The sequence below is a fragment of the Bombus huntii genome, chromosome 2 (genome assembly GCF_024542735.1).
Source record: "Bombus huntii isolate Logan2020A chromosome 2, iyBomHunt1.1, whole genome shotgun sequence".
NCBI lineage: Eukaryota > Metazoa > Arthropoda > Insecta > Hymenoptera > Apidae > Bombus > Bombus huntii.
Window position 1 is genome coordinate 7778046 of NC_066239.1, and position 14653 is coordinate 7792698.

At 26.3% G+C, this 14653-nt stretch overlaps 5 protein-coding genes across 14 annotated transcripts in view; 4 read left to right on the forward strand and 1 right to left on the reverse strand.

The window, feature by feature from the left end:
• Positions 1-20: 20 nt before the first annotated feature.
• Positions 21-2991, forward strand: LOC126878370 (UDP-galactose translocator). Of its 3 annotated transcripts, none has more exons than XM_050641146.1 (5): positions 21-440; positions 950-1021; positions 1159-1278; positions 1376-1590; positions 1653-2991. In XM_050641146.1, the coding sequence occupies exons 2-5, from the start codon at positions 1003-1005 to the stop codon at positions 2298-2300; spliced, it is 1002 nt and encodes a 333-aa protein (XP_050497103.1). In that variant the 5' UTR covers positions 21-440; positions 950-1002; the 3' UTR covers positions 2301-2991. The 3 variants fall into 3 exon arrangements, with proteins under 3 accessions (XP_050497103.1, XP_050497101.1, XP_050497102.1); XM_050641144.1 differs by having other exon boundaries at positions 21-399; XM_050641145.1 differs by lacking the exon at positions 21-440 and adding an exon at positions 447-603.
• A 376-nt stretch (positions 2992-3367) lies between these two features.
• LOC126878371 (probable transaldolase) lies at positions 3368-6660 on the forward strand. Its single transcript, XM_050641147.1, has 6 exons — positions 3368-3621; positions 4575-4698; positions 5408-5647; positions 5730-5855; positions 5917-6053; positions 6165-6660. Exons 1-6 carry the CDS (start codon positions 3525-3527, stop codon positions 6437-6439), a joined length of 999 nt encoding a protein of 332 aa, XP_050497104.1. The 5' UTR covers positions 3368-3524; the 3' UTR covers positions 6440-6660.
• A 165-nt stretch (positions 6661-6825) lies between these two features.
• On the forward strand, positions 6826-10362 carry LOC126878366 (zinc finger protein 330 homolog). 6 transcript variants are annotated; one of them, XM_050641141.1, is made up of 7 exons: positions 6826-7016; positions 8668-8808; positions 9041-9211; positions 9335-9566; positions 9670-9834; positions 9943-10014; positions 10085-10362. In XM_050641141.1, the coding sequence occupies exons 2-7, from the start codon at positions 8689-8691 to the stop codon at positions 10327-10329; spliced, it is 1005 nt and encodes a 334-aa protein (XP_050497098.1). In that variant the 5' UTR covers positions 6826-7016; positions 8668-8688; the 3' UTR covers positions 10330-10362. The 6 variants fall into 6 exon arrangements, with proteins under 6 accessions (XP_050497098.1, XP_050497095.1, XP_050497093.1 ...); XM_050641138.1 differs by lacking the exon at positions 6826-7016 and adding an exon at positions 8109-8293; XM_050641136.1 differs by lacking the exon at positions 6826-7016 and adding an exon at positions 8110-8289.
• A 143-nt stretch (positions 10363-10505) lies between these two features.
• Positions 10506-12051, reverse strand: LOC126878381 (signal peptidase complex subunit 3). The gene is made up of 5 exons (XM_050641161.1): positions 11761-12051; positions 11312-11387; positions 11022-11108; positions 10829-10932; positions 10506-10737 (listed from the first exon to the last, which is right to left on the reverse strand). The coding sequence occupies exons 1-5, from the start codon at positions 11901-11903 to the stop codon at positions 10608-10610; spliced, it is 540 nt and encodes a 179-aa protein (XP_050497118.1). The 5' UTR covers positions 11904-12051; the 3' UTR covers positions 10506-10607.
• The window catches only part of LOC126878357 (fibroblast growth factor receptor substrate 2), a 2860-nt gene continuing 194 nt past the window's right edge, over positions 11988-14653 (forward strand). The window contains exons 1-5 of one of the 3 annotated variants that reach the window (XM_050641121.1): positions 11988-12125; positions 12572-12695; positions 13147-13466; positions 13539-13954; positions 14023-14653. The exon at positions 14023-14653 is cut by the window's right edge and continues 194 nt beyond it. In XM_050641121.1, the coding sequence (XP_050497078.1) occupies positions 13158-13466; positions 13539-13954; positions 14023-14653 (1356 nt within the window). In that variant the 5' untranslated portion in view covers positions 11988-12125; positions 12572-12695; positions 13147-13157. Of the gene's footprint in view, positions 12126-12222; positions 12696-13146; positions 13467-13538; positions 13955-14022 lie in introns of those variants that run through there. The other 2 variants (XM_050641122.1, XM_050641120.1) reach the window with 2 other exon arrangements.

The window sequence follows — 14653 nt, forward strand, 5'->3', positions numbered from 1 at the left end:
TCGTATATCTATTTTTTCATATATATTAAATAATTACAATATCTATAAATTAACAATACAATTTCAAAGTTTTATTAAGATTTAAATGTTTTAAATCTGACCTATTTTTCCGATAATGGCAAGAAAAATTATTTTATTAGTTGGTGAAATATCATTTTCTATCATTGTTATTAAAAATTTGTAATTTTGATTGATTTAGTAAAATATCTAAATATGTATTAAGATAACTAAACTTAATATATTTTAGATTTAAAAATATCTCGGCTTTCTATAGGCACATCATACACATGTTGACGATAGGCAATAAAGGGGTATAAATGTCAACGTGTACATATCTTGTGTGCATACTTACCATTCCTTGTTTTCTCTTTTTTTATTTCAGTAAAAATAAAGAAAAAGGTAAAATGAAAGTATTTATATATTTGAAAAAGAACATTACAGTTAGTATTATGTATTACTGTAGATATAAATCCTATGTACATTTTATTTTTATTGCTAAATATAAAATTTTTAATACATACTTTACTTAAATATTAATCGTATGTCACATAATCATAAGGAATACACTCGTTTAACATAAATCTTTTATACTCTGAATAATTGGTATGTTTTATACTATTTCATCTACTATATATTTTTTCTTAAATTACAATATGTATTGTGTATTGTTACATTGATTTATAATTATTGCATTATTTCTTTAAACGTTATACTGAACATGAATTAAAAAATCAAGATTACATTTGACAAATAGTATTAAGCTTTAAATATGTTAATGTTTTGTAAATATATCTATAATTTATTATATATAAACAAAGATTTCTGATTAAATTATATATTTAATACACATGCATATACATATGTTCAACAATTTTTTAATAAATTTTTTAAAATGTAAAACATTAATAACACTACATTTATAACTTTAATAAAACATCTTATTTTGTAGATGAAATGATCCATTAGCTTTTATATTATAAAAATTGTTATAAAAAACATTATATGATGGAATCACAACAACGTAAGTCTATAATTTTAATATAAGAAATTGTAATAAATAAATTTAACATAAAATTAAATTTAGTATGTCTAATGGACTAACTAATGTATTGATTCCTTAACCATTCTCTGATATCTTTTTCTTAATTTATTTTACAGGAAGTGTTCAGACACTAAAATACATTAGTTTAATTACACTTACATTACAAAATGCCCTGGTTGGGCTTAGTATGCGTTATGCACGTACAAGATCAGGAGATATGTTTCTTTCATCAACTGGTATATTACATTTTTTTATATAAATTAAAAATTGTATTTATTATTTTTATTACATTCATGTAAGTTATTAATGTATAGTAATTAAATGTTATTTCAGCTGTAGTTATGGCGGAGGTTGTTAAACTTTTAACATGTCTAATATTAGTTCTTGTTGAAGAAGGAAATTTTCCAAAATTTGTTGATGCCCTAAAGTCAACAATCATAAAACAGCCTGTTGATACTCTAAAAGTATCTGTGCCATCACTTCTATATGTTGTACAGAATAATCTTTTATATATATCAGCATCTAATTTAGATGCAGCAACTTATCAGGTATATCCAATACTTAAGTATATATTTGATATTTTTCACCTATTAACTATACTATTCCTCAGGTAACATACCAATTAAAAATTTTAACAACAGCATTTTTTGCTGTGGTAATACTACGAAAGTCTTTAAAGAATACTCAGTGGGGAGCTCTAATATTATTAGTCATAGGTGTAGTATTAGTACAACTAGCACAAAGTTCAGATACTGCTTTACCATCTGGTATAGAACAGAATCATTTACTTGGATTCTCAGCTGCCTTAAGTGCATGTTTTCTATCAGGGTTTGCAGGGATATACTTCGAAAAAATACTAAAAGATTCAGATATATCAGTATGGATGAGAAATGTTCAATTAAGTTTACTATCATTACCTTTTGGATTAATTACATGTTTTGTAAATGATGGTGAAATTTTACGAAAACAAGGCTTCTTTTTTGGCTATGATCTATTTATTTGTTATTTAATTGTACTTCAAGCAGGTGGAGGTCTTATTGTTGCAATGGTAGTTAAGTATGCAGATAATATACTTAAAGGTTTTGCCACCTCTTTAGCCATTATTATTTCTTGTATAGCTTCTATATATCTTTTCGATTTTAACTTGAGTTTCCAGTTTTCTTTAGGTGCAATTTTAGTAATATGTTCGATTTTTATGTATAGTCACCAACCAAAATCGACATTTATCGATAAACATTCTCGAAGTGATAAAGTTTAATATAAATTAAACTAAACTTATTTGTAAGATGAAAGTGATATTTCCCAATTCAGCAAGTGTTTTAACATGTTCATTCAACAACATAATTTAATACATTTCTTCCATATAAAATGGGAATCTCTCTCTCATATGGTTTACATATTAGTATATATGTTATCACATACTTTATCAGTATTCTATTATACTTTTTAACAAGAGGTATAATGGAATTGATCAAATATATAGAATCGATCGAAGAATAGAATCAATCAAATTGATTCCCTAATATTAATCATGATCAATAATATAATTAATTGATAGTTCAGAATATTTTCATAAGAAAATACAATTTACTAATAGACCATATGCTAGAGAGAAATAAGAATATATAAATACATTATTGAATAAATTCTATGTTAAAATTAACTAAGATCAAGTAAGCATATATTTATATCAAATTAAAAAATTACATACATCAATATATAAAAATATTCCATCTAAAATATATCTTAAAAATTGAGATATATTTTTAGAGTATTATATACAAATAATTTTAATTAGAATGCATATAAAAAACAATAAGATTGTTTCCTTTTAATTTATATATTTTTATACAATGTTACAATGTTTGATTGTAGATATAAGTATACATATGTATAACTGAATTCACTATTATTGTACTTAAGTTTTAATAAATATGTCTTATAATGCATACGCAACTTATATATTAAAATATATCTATTTACAATTTTAAAATATAATGTAAATTGTAGACTAAAAAAGTAAGGAACAAGATGAAATAATTTTTAATTTTGTAATGCATTTAAACTATAAGAGAAATACGTTTGGTTACAAAAGAATCAACATATGTACTTCTGTATAGATCTTATCTCTCATCATTACTAAGGTCATTACATATAACAATTACAGATAATAAATACTGATCTCAAATATTCAAATTGTAAAATATGAAAACCTAGAATTAAATAATATTTATATAAATATTACTATATTATTAAAATTATAAATCAATGGAATTTTGTTTAAATACTTGAATAATATCGATTTCAGATACAAACGATCGATAGTAAAAGTTACTTACGTAATGTAAGTAGTGTTGAAGAAAATTAAGCGGTAGTGTTATGCAAGTTGGCAGGCGTGTACAGTATCGTTGAATGCTGAATCGCTCCAGTGTAAGAAGCAGAATTTTCGATTTCCAGTCGGTATATAAAAGTAACGATAAGAATGAGTGAGCCTCAATCGAAGAAAGTCAAGATGACGAGCTCATTGACACAACTAAAAGAAATCACAACGATTGTCGCCGATACCGGTGATTTTCAAGGTAAGTAATAAAATAAGTTTTAAATAAATGGCTTTGCACCTAATACACATACGGTCAAAGGTGAAGGTGACTAAAAAAAAGTATGGTAGGGGTACACTAATAGCGCACTTTTAATTTATCTTTTAAACATCTTTTTACTTGAAGAATAAATATTTTTTATATATCTACTTTATTGTACATTCATTTTATAAATGCATATATGCATAAGCACTATAATAGAATACGCAATACTTCATTAGAAAGCAGATATTAGTTTAAAGTTTAGATTACATTATGCACGCAAGAGTAGGGGAAATTACAAAATCTTCCGATCTTACGATTGCTTTTTTTTTAATAGTTTCATAATAATGCTATTTATACTTATCAATATTTTATAAAAATGTAATAAAACTAAAATGTAACTAAATTATTATTCTTTACCATCGTACATTTTTAAATATATAAATATATAAAATATATTTTATATTACAAAATACATTATATGATTTTATTGTAATTGTTATATCATTAAAATCATTGTATTATATCATAATGAATAATTTATAACATATGTTAAAAAACCAAATTAATTACATACAATTTTAATTATGTATTTAAAATGTAAAATAAGTAGTTTTAGTTTGATTCATTCTATTATATTCTATTATAAACCTTCACTTTATAAACCATTCTTTTTAATACTATGTAGATAATATTTTGTTGCATTAAATAGAAAAATTTCTATTTATCATGTAATGTAATCCATAAGATATGTATGTATGTATCTATTATCTTTGACCTATAGATGTCAGTGATAACTCTTGGAATATATATAAATAAGTAAATATATATAAATGTCTTACACTAAAATATATGTTATTACAAACTAAAATGAATGTATTATCTTATTACCATATAAAATTTTTATTAATGCATTAATTTATTATCTCATTGTACTTTTTAATTGTCTTTAGCTATGGAGCAATTTAAGCCAATAGATGCAACTACAAATCCCTCTTTGATCCTTGCTGCAGCTAATCAAAAAAAATATGCTCACTTAATAGATAAAGCTGTACAATATGGAAAAAAGTCTGGATCGTAAGTATATTATAATATTAAATTAACAAATTGAAAGTATAGTTATTCTAATAAATATTTTAAATAAATGTGCTACTTTTACTATTACTTAAATGCCCATTATTTTACAAATTTTTAATATATATTAAATTTGTTGTCTTCTTAAAATATTAGTACTAAATTATGAGATATTTATTTTAACACAATAAAGAAAAGTATATTTTTTAATACTAATTTGTAAATAGTACACTAAATTGTACACTACATTTAGTGTACATTAGTACACTAAATTTTTTATAGTTTTTATATTATTATTAATACTAAATAACTATTATAATTAAAAAATATATAAATGCTTGTTTTAGTAGATAGATTTGTAGATATAGAATCTATAGTACAGTAAAAGTTAATTTAAGACATTATAGGAATTATAAGGGATAAAATGATATACGTGAACAGAATAGTATACATATCAAGAAATATAAAGGAATTAAAGTAAATCTGTATGAAAATGTAGGAAATTCTATGAAGATTAGTATTAGGAATGGGAGAATATTAAAATTTATAAAAAAGAAAAATAAAAGGAAGTGTATGCAGCAAAAGGTATGAAAGAAAAGAAGTATTCACTTGAAATCATAACTGTGGTAATAATTAATATGATAATTTTATGATTTACGTGGCTTCTTAATTAGAGAAATGGGAAACTTATAAACTAATGTATTTGTTTCAGTACTTTGACAGAACAAGTTGAAGCAGCTTTAGACATTACATGTGTCCTTTTTGGTAAAGAAATCTTAAATATTATACCTGGTAGAGTTTCCACGGAGGTAGATGCTAGGTTGTCTTTTAACAAAGAAGCTAGCATTGAGAAAGCCAAACGGTTAATTGCTTTATATGAAGAACTTGGTGTAAATAAAAATCGTGTGTTAATTAAGCTTGCTTCTACATGGGAAGGTATTCAAGCAGCAAAGTAAGCTGATCTTATTTTTATTATCAACCAGCTGTTTAATAAAAAGATTAAACTCAAAATAGTGAAATTCATTTGTGTATAGAGAACTGGAAGAGAAATATGGAATCCATTGTAATTTAACGCTTCTATTTTCTTTTGCTCAAGCGGTTGCATGTGCAGAAGCAGGTGTAACTCTCATATCACCGTTTGTTGGCAGAATTTTAGATTGGTAAGTTCAACAATATTTTTTATAAGTATTAAAAAACTGTACAAACGAAGTGATTTGTTAGGTATGTGGCAAATACGGATAAAAAGTTGTATGATTCTAAAGAAGATCCAGGTGTTATATCTGTAACTAACATTTTTAATTACTATAAAAAGTTTGGATATAAAACAGTTGTTATGGGTGCCTCATTTAGGAACATTGGTAAATATAAAAATTAATATTTATTAGGGGTTAAGATTATTTTAAAATTAATTATAGTTACTAAAACTAGAGGTTGTAATAAAAATTATATTATATGATTTTTTCATTAAGGTGAGATAAAAGAATTAGCTGGTTGCGATTTTCTAACTATAAGTCCCAAGCTATTAGAAGAATTAGAAAAGAAAAATGAACCAATTCGCAGAGTACTTACAGTAGATGCAGCAAAGAAATCTGATCTTCAAAAGACCAGTTTGAGTGAAGCTGAATTTAGGTGGCTTCTTAATGAAGATCAAATGGCAACAGATAAATTAAGCGAAGGTATTCGAAAATTCACAGTGGATGTTCGCAAATTGGAGAAGCTATTGCATGCAAAGATACAATCTTAAATATAACCAAAATACTTTTCTTAAACATACTTATGTAACAAATGTTTTATCGTAAATATCGTACACAACAATACTAAAAAATAATAATTATTTCGAATGATAAGTTTTCAATATGTAATACATTCCACTCTTTGTATTTCCACAATATATGAACAATGTACAAATGAACATAGAAATTATACTTTTAACATTAAATAAAAATGGGATATTAAGAAAGTGCATACTTATAAAGATTTATTTCAAGAGTTTAGTTTATTTATAACTGATAAAGTATATCAGGACACCAAAATAATTGCATGTAATTATTTAATTAGCTAGGAAATCGAAATAATACTATATAGAGAAGATTTCTGAGAATTAAAGCATTAATTTAATCCTAGAATAGTTAAGCAATTCTCCTTATAGATCGAAAAATTTAATTTTTTAATTTTGTCATAAAGAGGTTAATTCAGTTATTCCATCGTGACATGGTTATAATATTTCAGAGCCTATGAGTATTGTTCACGTTAATTATTCCTTTCATGATTCTTTTAAAAACCGCGGAAGGAAATGATTATTGAGAACTCGATTTTTAACGGTAAGAAATAACAAATGTTTTATTAAGTAAGGAAACGAACTAAACAACTACAAGAATTACATTATAAAAAACACAAATGCTATGAATTCAAATTAAACATCAGAAATGGCCTTTTCCGTTTGAAGTATTGCGCCCTAATATTCGTTTCTACGAATGTGTTTATAATTGTTTGTATAATTCACGGCCGTACCATGATAGATTCCAACGATCATGTAAACAGATCTCGGCACTCGCTAGGGAATACTATTCAAAAATTGTATCGCGTCTAATCGTAAAACATTAATATGGACGGTCAACAAAGTTCGCATTCTTACGAGATAGACACAAAAAGAACATTTCTGTTTCTATCTGAGACACTCATAGCATATCACGATGCGTAGAACGAGAATCTTCCTGCAACGATGATTCGATGTTAATTTTTCATAACTAGTCATGACTCAATTTTCAGATACTCAGTTTTCCCTAGGCTTTGGTACATGAGTGTAGAGACCTATTTATATGATCATGACATAGTCTATAGTTTTGCATCGTGCGGTAAATATGTAAATATAACACCGATCAATGAACAGCGTCGATCAATGAAATGCATGCCTGATTAGATAGGGACAGAAGGAGTCTCTTAGTAGCGATCTCTTTCTATTCTCATATCGTATCCACTTACATCGTAACATATGATTCGCGTATTTGTATATCTCAATGATCACTTGTAGCTCTTCTGTATAATCACGGTCTCAAAATTTCAAATTTATAAACATGAGCAGAATGCTCTAACACTCCATGGGCACGACAACCAAGCTTAAATTCCATAAATTTCTGAACTGCCCATATGTGCGAGCGCCTGTATCACAGACCCGCCAATTGAGCGATTTTTAAAATTTCCTTATAACTAAGAAACCAGGGAGACTATTTAAATAAAACCAGATAAAGTTTGATAAAACCAATCTCAATTAATTCTTTAGGTTCTAAACTTTCATTTGAGCCCTCATAAGTTAAGAAATTTTGTCTAGGAGCCAAAAAATTTTAATTTCTTAATTTTGCCACTTATTGATTGAATGTAATTAAATATTATGTATGTATACTTCAGATTCAAATATTTCAGGATTAAATAATGGGCACGATATGTTTAAGGTTGTTGAATTGTTTTTTTTATAATCTACAAGGATATTGAAGAATAAATATATAGTATAAATATGTGTATAGACCTTATAATTTCATTAAAAAGTGACCATGAAAGAAATAGTTATAGTTTATTTTCTCCTTCGGCATTCATCGAGTAGGTATTTATATTTTTTGTCTTAAAAATTTTTTAAATTTTGTCTTCTGTTTGTGAAAAAAGACTATTTTTAGCGTTGCACGTGATCCTTGAAATACTATAATTTTGTCCTGAGAAGTTTTTTTATATAACAATAAATAAGGCAAATATTTAGGTGATCCCATTTAGCTAGGCCACTATATATATTCTAAAAATACGAAAATAAATATACGAAATGAAGTGATTATGATGTATGTTATCCTGAAAGTAAACCATTAAATTAAACTAAACTGTATGGAATGATTTTGAATTTTACCCTAACCTTGTTCAATTAATCGAAATTGTACTCCAACGTTTCTAACCTCGTTTTATTATTAATCAAATAATTATATTTGTCAGGTTGATATTAAATTTTCCAAAATGCCGAAGAAAAAGACAGGACAAAGACGGAAAGCTGAAAAACAAAAATTAAGGCAAAAAGAAATTAGAACCGCTAAAGATCAATTAGATTTAGCTAAATTTCCATGCAATGCAGTAATGGTAAATATGATATATTATAATGTACATCAGTATTATCATAATTTAACCCTTTTACAAATAAATACCGAAAATAAATCCCAATTTCACAAATATATTTTTTATATCATAAAATTTCAAATATATTAATTATTAATATTATCAATTAGTAGAAAATATTTAAAAATAGCCTATGTCTCATATGCAGAGTATCCGTATTTCTATATATCACACTTATATCTAATTTTTAATAAAGGAATGTGACAAATGTAGCAAGAAACAAAAAAGTAGAGCCTTCTGTTATTTCTGTCAAAGTGTACAACGATTACCAATGTGTGCTCATTGTGGAAAAATAAAGTGTATGCTAAAAACAGGAGATTGTGTTGTTCGTCATCCTGGTGTGTTTAATACTGGATTGGGTATGGTGGTAAGTACATGTAACTTACATATAATTAAATATATATATAATTACGTATAGTTATAATAATTAAATATATTATACAGTATAATAAACTATGAGAGTATAAGTAACAGACATAAATTTTTAAAGGGAGCCATATGCGATCATTGTGAAGCATGGGTTTGTCACGGAAGACGTTGCCTTACAACTCATGCATGTATATGTCCATTGATAGATGCAATTTGTCAAGAATGTGAAAGAGGTGTGTGGGATCACGGTGGTAGAATATTCCGATGTTCATTTTGTAATTGCTTTCTTTGTGAAGATGATCAATTTGAACATCAAGCATCATGTCAGGTTTTGGAGGCAGAAAGTTTCAAGTGTAAGAATATAAAAGAGATAAAAATATAAGTATAAATATATTTTACGTATAATTATATTAGTGTCATAATTTTTGGTTTATTGTAAACAATTAATATTTTTAGGTCAATCATGCAATCGATTAGGACAATACTCTTGCTTAAGATGTAAAACATGTTATTGCGAGGATCATATTAGAAGAAAAGGGTTTAAGTATGAAAAGAACAAACCTATACCTTGCCCCAAATGTGGTTTTGAAACATCTCAAACAAAAGATCTTAGTATGTCAAGTAAGTAATATAATTAGTTCTAATACTACTTTTTTATATCTACATTTAATTAAAAAGTTATAATTTTTAGTAATTATTTTTAAAATTATATTTTCTATTCTATTGTAGCAAGAACTCATAAATTTGGTAGACAAGGTGGAACATACGAATCTGATGATGAAGGTGAATATAATTATTATGGTAAAGGTCTTAAGTATTTTTACGTTTACTTATTGTCTTTATAGCCTGCCGTATATCATCTTTTTTACAGGAAATCAATCACAAGACTATATTCCTGAAAATCATACATCTTATCAGGAAGATGAAGATGAAGATGATGATAATGATGAGGATGCTGATGATGATGATAATGATGATGACGATGATGACGATGATGATGACGATGATGATGATGGTGATGATGAAGGAGAAAGAGAGCGGGTAAATGAGTTAATAAGTGAAAATCAAGAAAATTGCGATAATAAATTGCATCAAAGTATTAATAAAAACGTTTAGCAAAAATTTAAATTTTGCAACTAAATGTGAAAATGGAAAAATAAATATATCACTGTTGTCTTTATAACAAATTATAACATGCTATTTTTTAATATGAAAAATTGTATATCAAATATCGATACGTATAGGATAAAGCTAATTGGGAAACCTAATAGTTCCTGACTATTAAATAATGATACATGAAAATATTAAATTTATTATACATCGGCTTTATGTAAAATAATTAGAAATTTTACAAAGCAATGAATATGGATGTATTGCATATACAGAAATGTATGTTACACACGCAATGAGGTATATTCAGATGGAAATGCAAAAGTATGAGAGCCAAAGGCATTAACACTTGGCAAAAGTCCAGCATTTGGAATAATATTCCATGATAATGTCAATGTTACATTCTTATTTCCCCTAGAAAAAGAAGCAAACATTAGATTATTTTATAAAAATGTATAATTTCTTCGATTAAAAAGTTCTACTTATAATTATTAGAAAAAATTACCTTAAACCATTACCATCATCCCAGAAGTAATATTTTGTATTCATATTTTTAAAGTCAAGTACTGCATTATCCCCACGCAGTACTATTTTATCCCATAACACTACCTAGGATACAAAAACATTTTAATATAATATACAAAATGAATATGATTATAAACTAAAAATATTCCTATATTACAATACTTATGTTATACCTGATTAAAACCATTATTTTCTGTTTGATACTCTGCTGTGAGATATAAAAATAATTGTTTAACATTCCAATTAAATAATGGAGTCAGATGTATATATACTAATATATGTAAAGAAATGATATATTTTGTGATCTTATATTATTATAAAAAGATAAAAATTAATATAAATATAAACAAAAATAAATAGAAAAGCTTGATAAATATTCCTATTGATATAAAGAAGCTTAAAATATAAGAAATCAAAATATTCAAAAGTATAATAGATAAATATTTATATAATAAAAAAGGATATCAGTTTGTAAATCAAATGTTAAGTATCCCAAGTCATTTTTTTCTCTTGAAGCACTGTAATCTGCTACATTCTTCCTACAAAATAAAACGTGAATAATTATTAATATATTTATTTTCATAAACAAGTAAATAGTATTAATTTTAAACATTTATAAATAAATATTAATAATTTTAACCAACATGTTTATATTATATAGTTCTTCATAAGGTCTTCCATAAATTCAAATGATATTCAAATAATATTTTCATAATATATCATGTAACATTTTGCAAAAAAATTTATATCACGTCGAAATAAGTTTTATATTATATTACAGTAGATACATAATCCAGTAATGAAAAAGTCAGATATAATAACACATAATTTGAGATGAAATATCGTGAATAAATAATAATTTTTCCTGAATTTACTCTTATAATATCTGTAAAATAAATTCACTATACTTACACAACTACTTTTACAGTATTTAAAGTTGCATTTGCTCTGTAATCAATAAATACAGTAGAGAGAAAACAACAAAATGTTAGACACGCCGAAACAGTCAAAGTATATGCCACAATAGCATTACTGCGCGTAAAAACGGTATGCATTATTACGTTTTAATATCGATGATTAGGGTATACAAAATTCGTATTTAATAAATCAGTTAATCGAATCATGCATCAAAATATTTTAACCAAAATCATCGTCACCTCGATTTCGATTTTCAACGTCAGCACTTCGACATAATGGAACACCGGGTTGGTGTTCGAAAATATATCAAATAATGTACCGTGTTCACAAATAAAGTAAATTTTACTTTAACAGTCAATGTAAGTTTACTCAAATTACGTAAATTTACTTATTTACTGTTTCCATTTTACAGAAATGCTTACAATACATTCTATTATTACATTATTACATTCTATTATTACATTCTATTGTTTAAATTATATCTTTATTAAAATCCATATTAGCTTCATAAATAAATGAGACTTCATAGATAAATAAGAGCATTAACAAGTAGAAAATAAATTTCATATAGTATGTTTATAAGAGCAAATTGTAAAGAATATCAATTCTTTTAAAAATGATTGATATAATTATCACATTTCTAATAATGTGAATATATGTATTCATGTATAATAATCAGTATTCATGCATATACATTGAATTGGATTACTGGAATATAAAGAATCTAATTGATGATCTAAGTTGTTTCTTGTCTGGTGTGAATATATGCACAAATACACATAATAGTTTACTTTTTTATCTGCAGCAACTTCAAGGAAGTGGAGATTACTATGCAACATGTTTATGTGGAATGTGTAATGTATTGTATGAAAGAAAATAAATAATTTGTCTTAAGAAAGGAGTTGAATGTGTTGGATATGTCGCATTTGGTAAGTAATTAAATATTACTAAAATATTTTTATGATTATTTCTAACTTCAAAACATTTTCTTCTCATGTAATTAACGAGATAGATGTTAAGATTCGCATCATAACATTTTTTAAATTGTTTATTTTTTAACATGATTTATTTTTCGCTATAATGTTATACTAACAAACATATATGTTTTTAAATTAAATTATCTGCAAGAAAATTCTTAAAAATTGGTGATGATAATTAATTGTTTACTTATTAGATTATATATTAACAATATAATCATTAACATTGAATAACAGTTCTTCTTTTTATATCCTATCTAATGTTTACATTAAATCTTGAAACATGTTATATTTTGAGACATTAATTTTTAAATTTAATATCAACCTCATAAACACTAAAATATATACATGTTACATTGCAATGACATTTGCATTAAAATTAATTTGACTTATTTTATTTCAGAATAAAAAAGAATGGGTTGTGTCAATAGTCGAACAGATATTAATGATTTACATCCAAATGTTTTTCAAGTGACGAATGTAGATGATTTAGGTAATTTAATTACACCTGGACGTTTAGAAGTTACAGAAACTGATATAATACTTTACCAACGTGGTAAACAACCTATTAAATGGCCATTACGATGTTTAAGGCGATATGGCCATGATGCTGAAATTTTTAGCTTTGAATCAGGAAGGAGGTGCTCTACAGGACCAGGCATTTATGCTTTTAAATGTCGTAGAGCTGCACATTTATTTAATCTTGTGCAAACAAATATTCAGGTTTGTTTAGTTTTTATAATATTAAATGTAAAAATATGCATATGAGTATTTTTCAAATAAAATTTATTATAGGTTTGTAATAATAGTGGAGATGATACAATATCCAGAGAACTTCCAGTTGCTTCTCATCCTGGTCCTACAGTAACAAGAGTGACAATACCAGTTGAGCCTAACTATTTGGATCTCATATTAAATAGAACTAATAATCACGTGGGTCCTAGATTTGCACATAATCAACAAAACGGAGTTGGAAGATTAGATAGTGTGGGAAGTAGCACTGGTCTTATGTCATCCCAAGGAAACATAAGTTCTCCTACATCACCTCCTGTGTTACCACCGCTACCACCACCACCACCACCACCACCACCACCACCACCATTTCCTCAACCACATCCGTCCTCTCTTTATGTGAATGAAGAAATATTGTCTTCTCTATCATTAGAAATGGAACATAATAACAACAAAAGCCTTAGAAGTGCAATACTGAGGTAACTAAAAATATAATTATATTGTTTGTATTGTTTAATAATATCTATAATCTTGTATGTTTTTATAGATCTCGTACAGTCAGTAATTCTATATCTGATAATGGTTCAGCATCATTAGAACTGACATCTATATACAAAAGTTCAGAAGTCACTTCTCAAATTAAATCACCACTCTCAGTAGCAACTTATATGAATGTAGACATTAATACTGATATTGGTCCACTTTCTCCAAGTCATAGTATTTCTGAAGCAATGCAGTTTAAAGAAGATAAAAACGAAAACAGTGAATCTGGACATGCCTACATAAATATAAGTCCTGGTCAAGAATATCCAGAATTTCTTGGTGCCAAATCACGACCATCACCATTGTTGTCTATTCAATCTGATGTAGAAGAAACAACAAGACATTGTTATGCTAATTTAGAACCAAGTGAAATTGAAAATTTAAGAAAAAGATTTTCTGGAGTATCTGCTCCAGAGAAATCACCTCTACCTCCATCAACACCACCAGGTGGTTCAGGTAAAGAAGTAAATTATGCTGTATTAGATCTGGATACAAAGGATGTACCAATGAATTCACCATTAGATGGTCCTTCAAATTCTTCCACATCTCCTCCAGAATCTCCAAATAAGATACAAAAGGGGTATACTACAATAGATTTTAATAAAACAGCTGCTCTTTCTCATTCAGTCAACCCA

Coding starts and splice junctions, on each gene's coding strand:
- LOC126878381 (XM_050641161.1), bottom strand. CDS start 11,903: ATGCATACCGTTTTTACGCGCAGTAATGCTATTGTGGCATATACTTTG. Junction 10,933..11,021: donor AAAATAATGGTTTTAATCAG/GTATAACATAAG, acceptor TTTGTATCCTAG/GTAGTGTTATGGGATAAAAT. Junction 10,738..10,828: donor GATGATGGTAATGGTTTAAG/GTAATTTTTTCT, acceptor TTCTTTTTCTAG/GGGAAATAAGAATGTAACAT.
- LOC126878371 (XM_050641147.1), top strand. CDS start 3,525: ATGAGTGAGCCTCAATCGAAGAAAGTCAAGATGACGAGCTCATTGACA. Junction 5,648..5,729: donor GAAGGTATTCAAGCAGCAAA/GTAAGCTGATCT, acceptor ATTTGTGTATAG/AGAACTGGAAGAGAAATATG. Junction 6,054..6,164: donor TGCCTCATTTAGGAACATTG/GTAAATATAAAA, acceptor TTTTTCATTAAG/GTGAGATAAAAGAATTAGCT.
- LOC126878370 (XM_050641146.1), top strand. Junction 1,279..1,375: donor TATGTTTCTTTCATCAACTG/GTATATTACATT, acceptor ATGTTATTTCAG/CTGTAGTTATGGCGGAGGTT. Junction 1,591..1,652: donor TAGATGCAGCAACTTATCAG/GTATATCCAATA, acceptor ACTATTCCTCAG/GTAACATACCAATTAAAAAT.
- LOC126878366 (XM_050641141.1), top strand. CDS start 8,689: ATGCCGAAGAAAAAGACAGGACAAAGACGGAAAGCTGAAAAACAAAAA. Junction 9,567..9,669: donor GGAGGCAGAAAGTTTCAAGT/GTAAGAATATAA, acceptor TAATATTTTTAG/GTCAATCATGCAATCGATTA. Junction 10,015..10,084: donor AGGTGAATATAATTATTATG/GTAAAGGTCTTA, acceptor TCTTTTTTACAG/GAAATCAATCACAAGACTAT.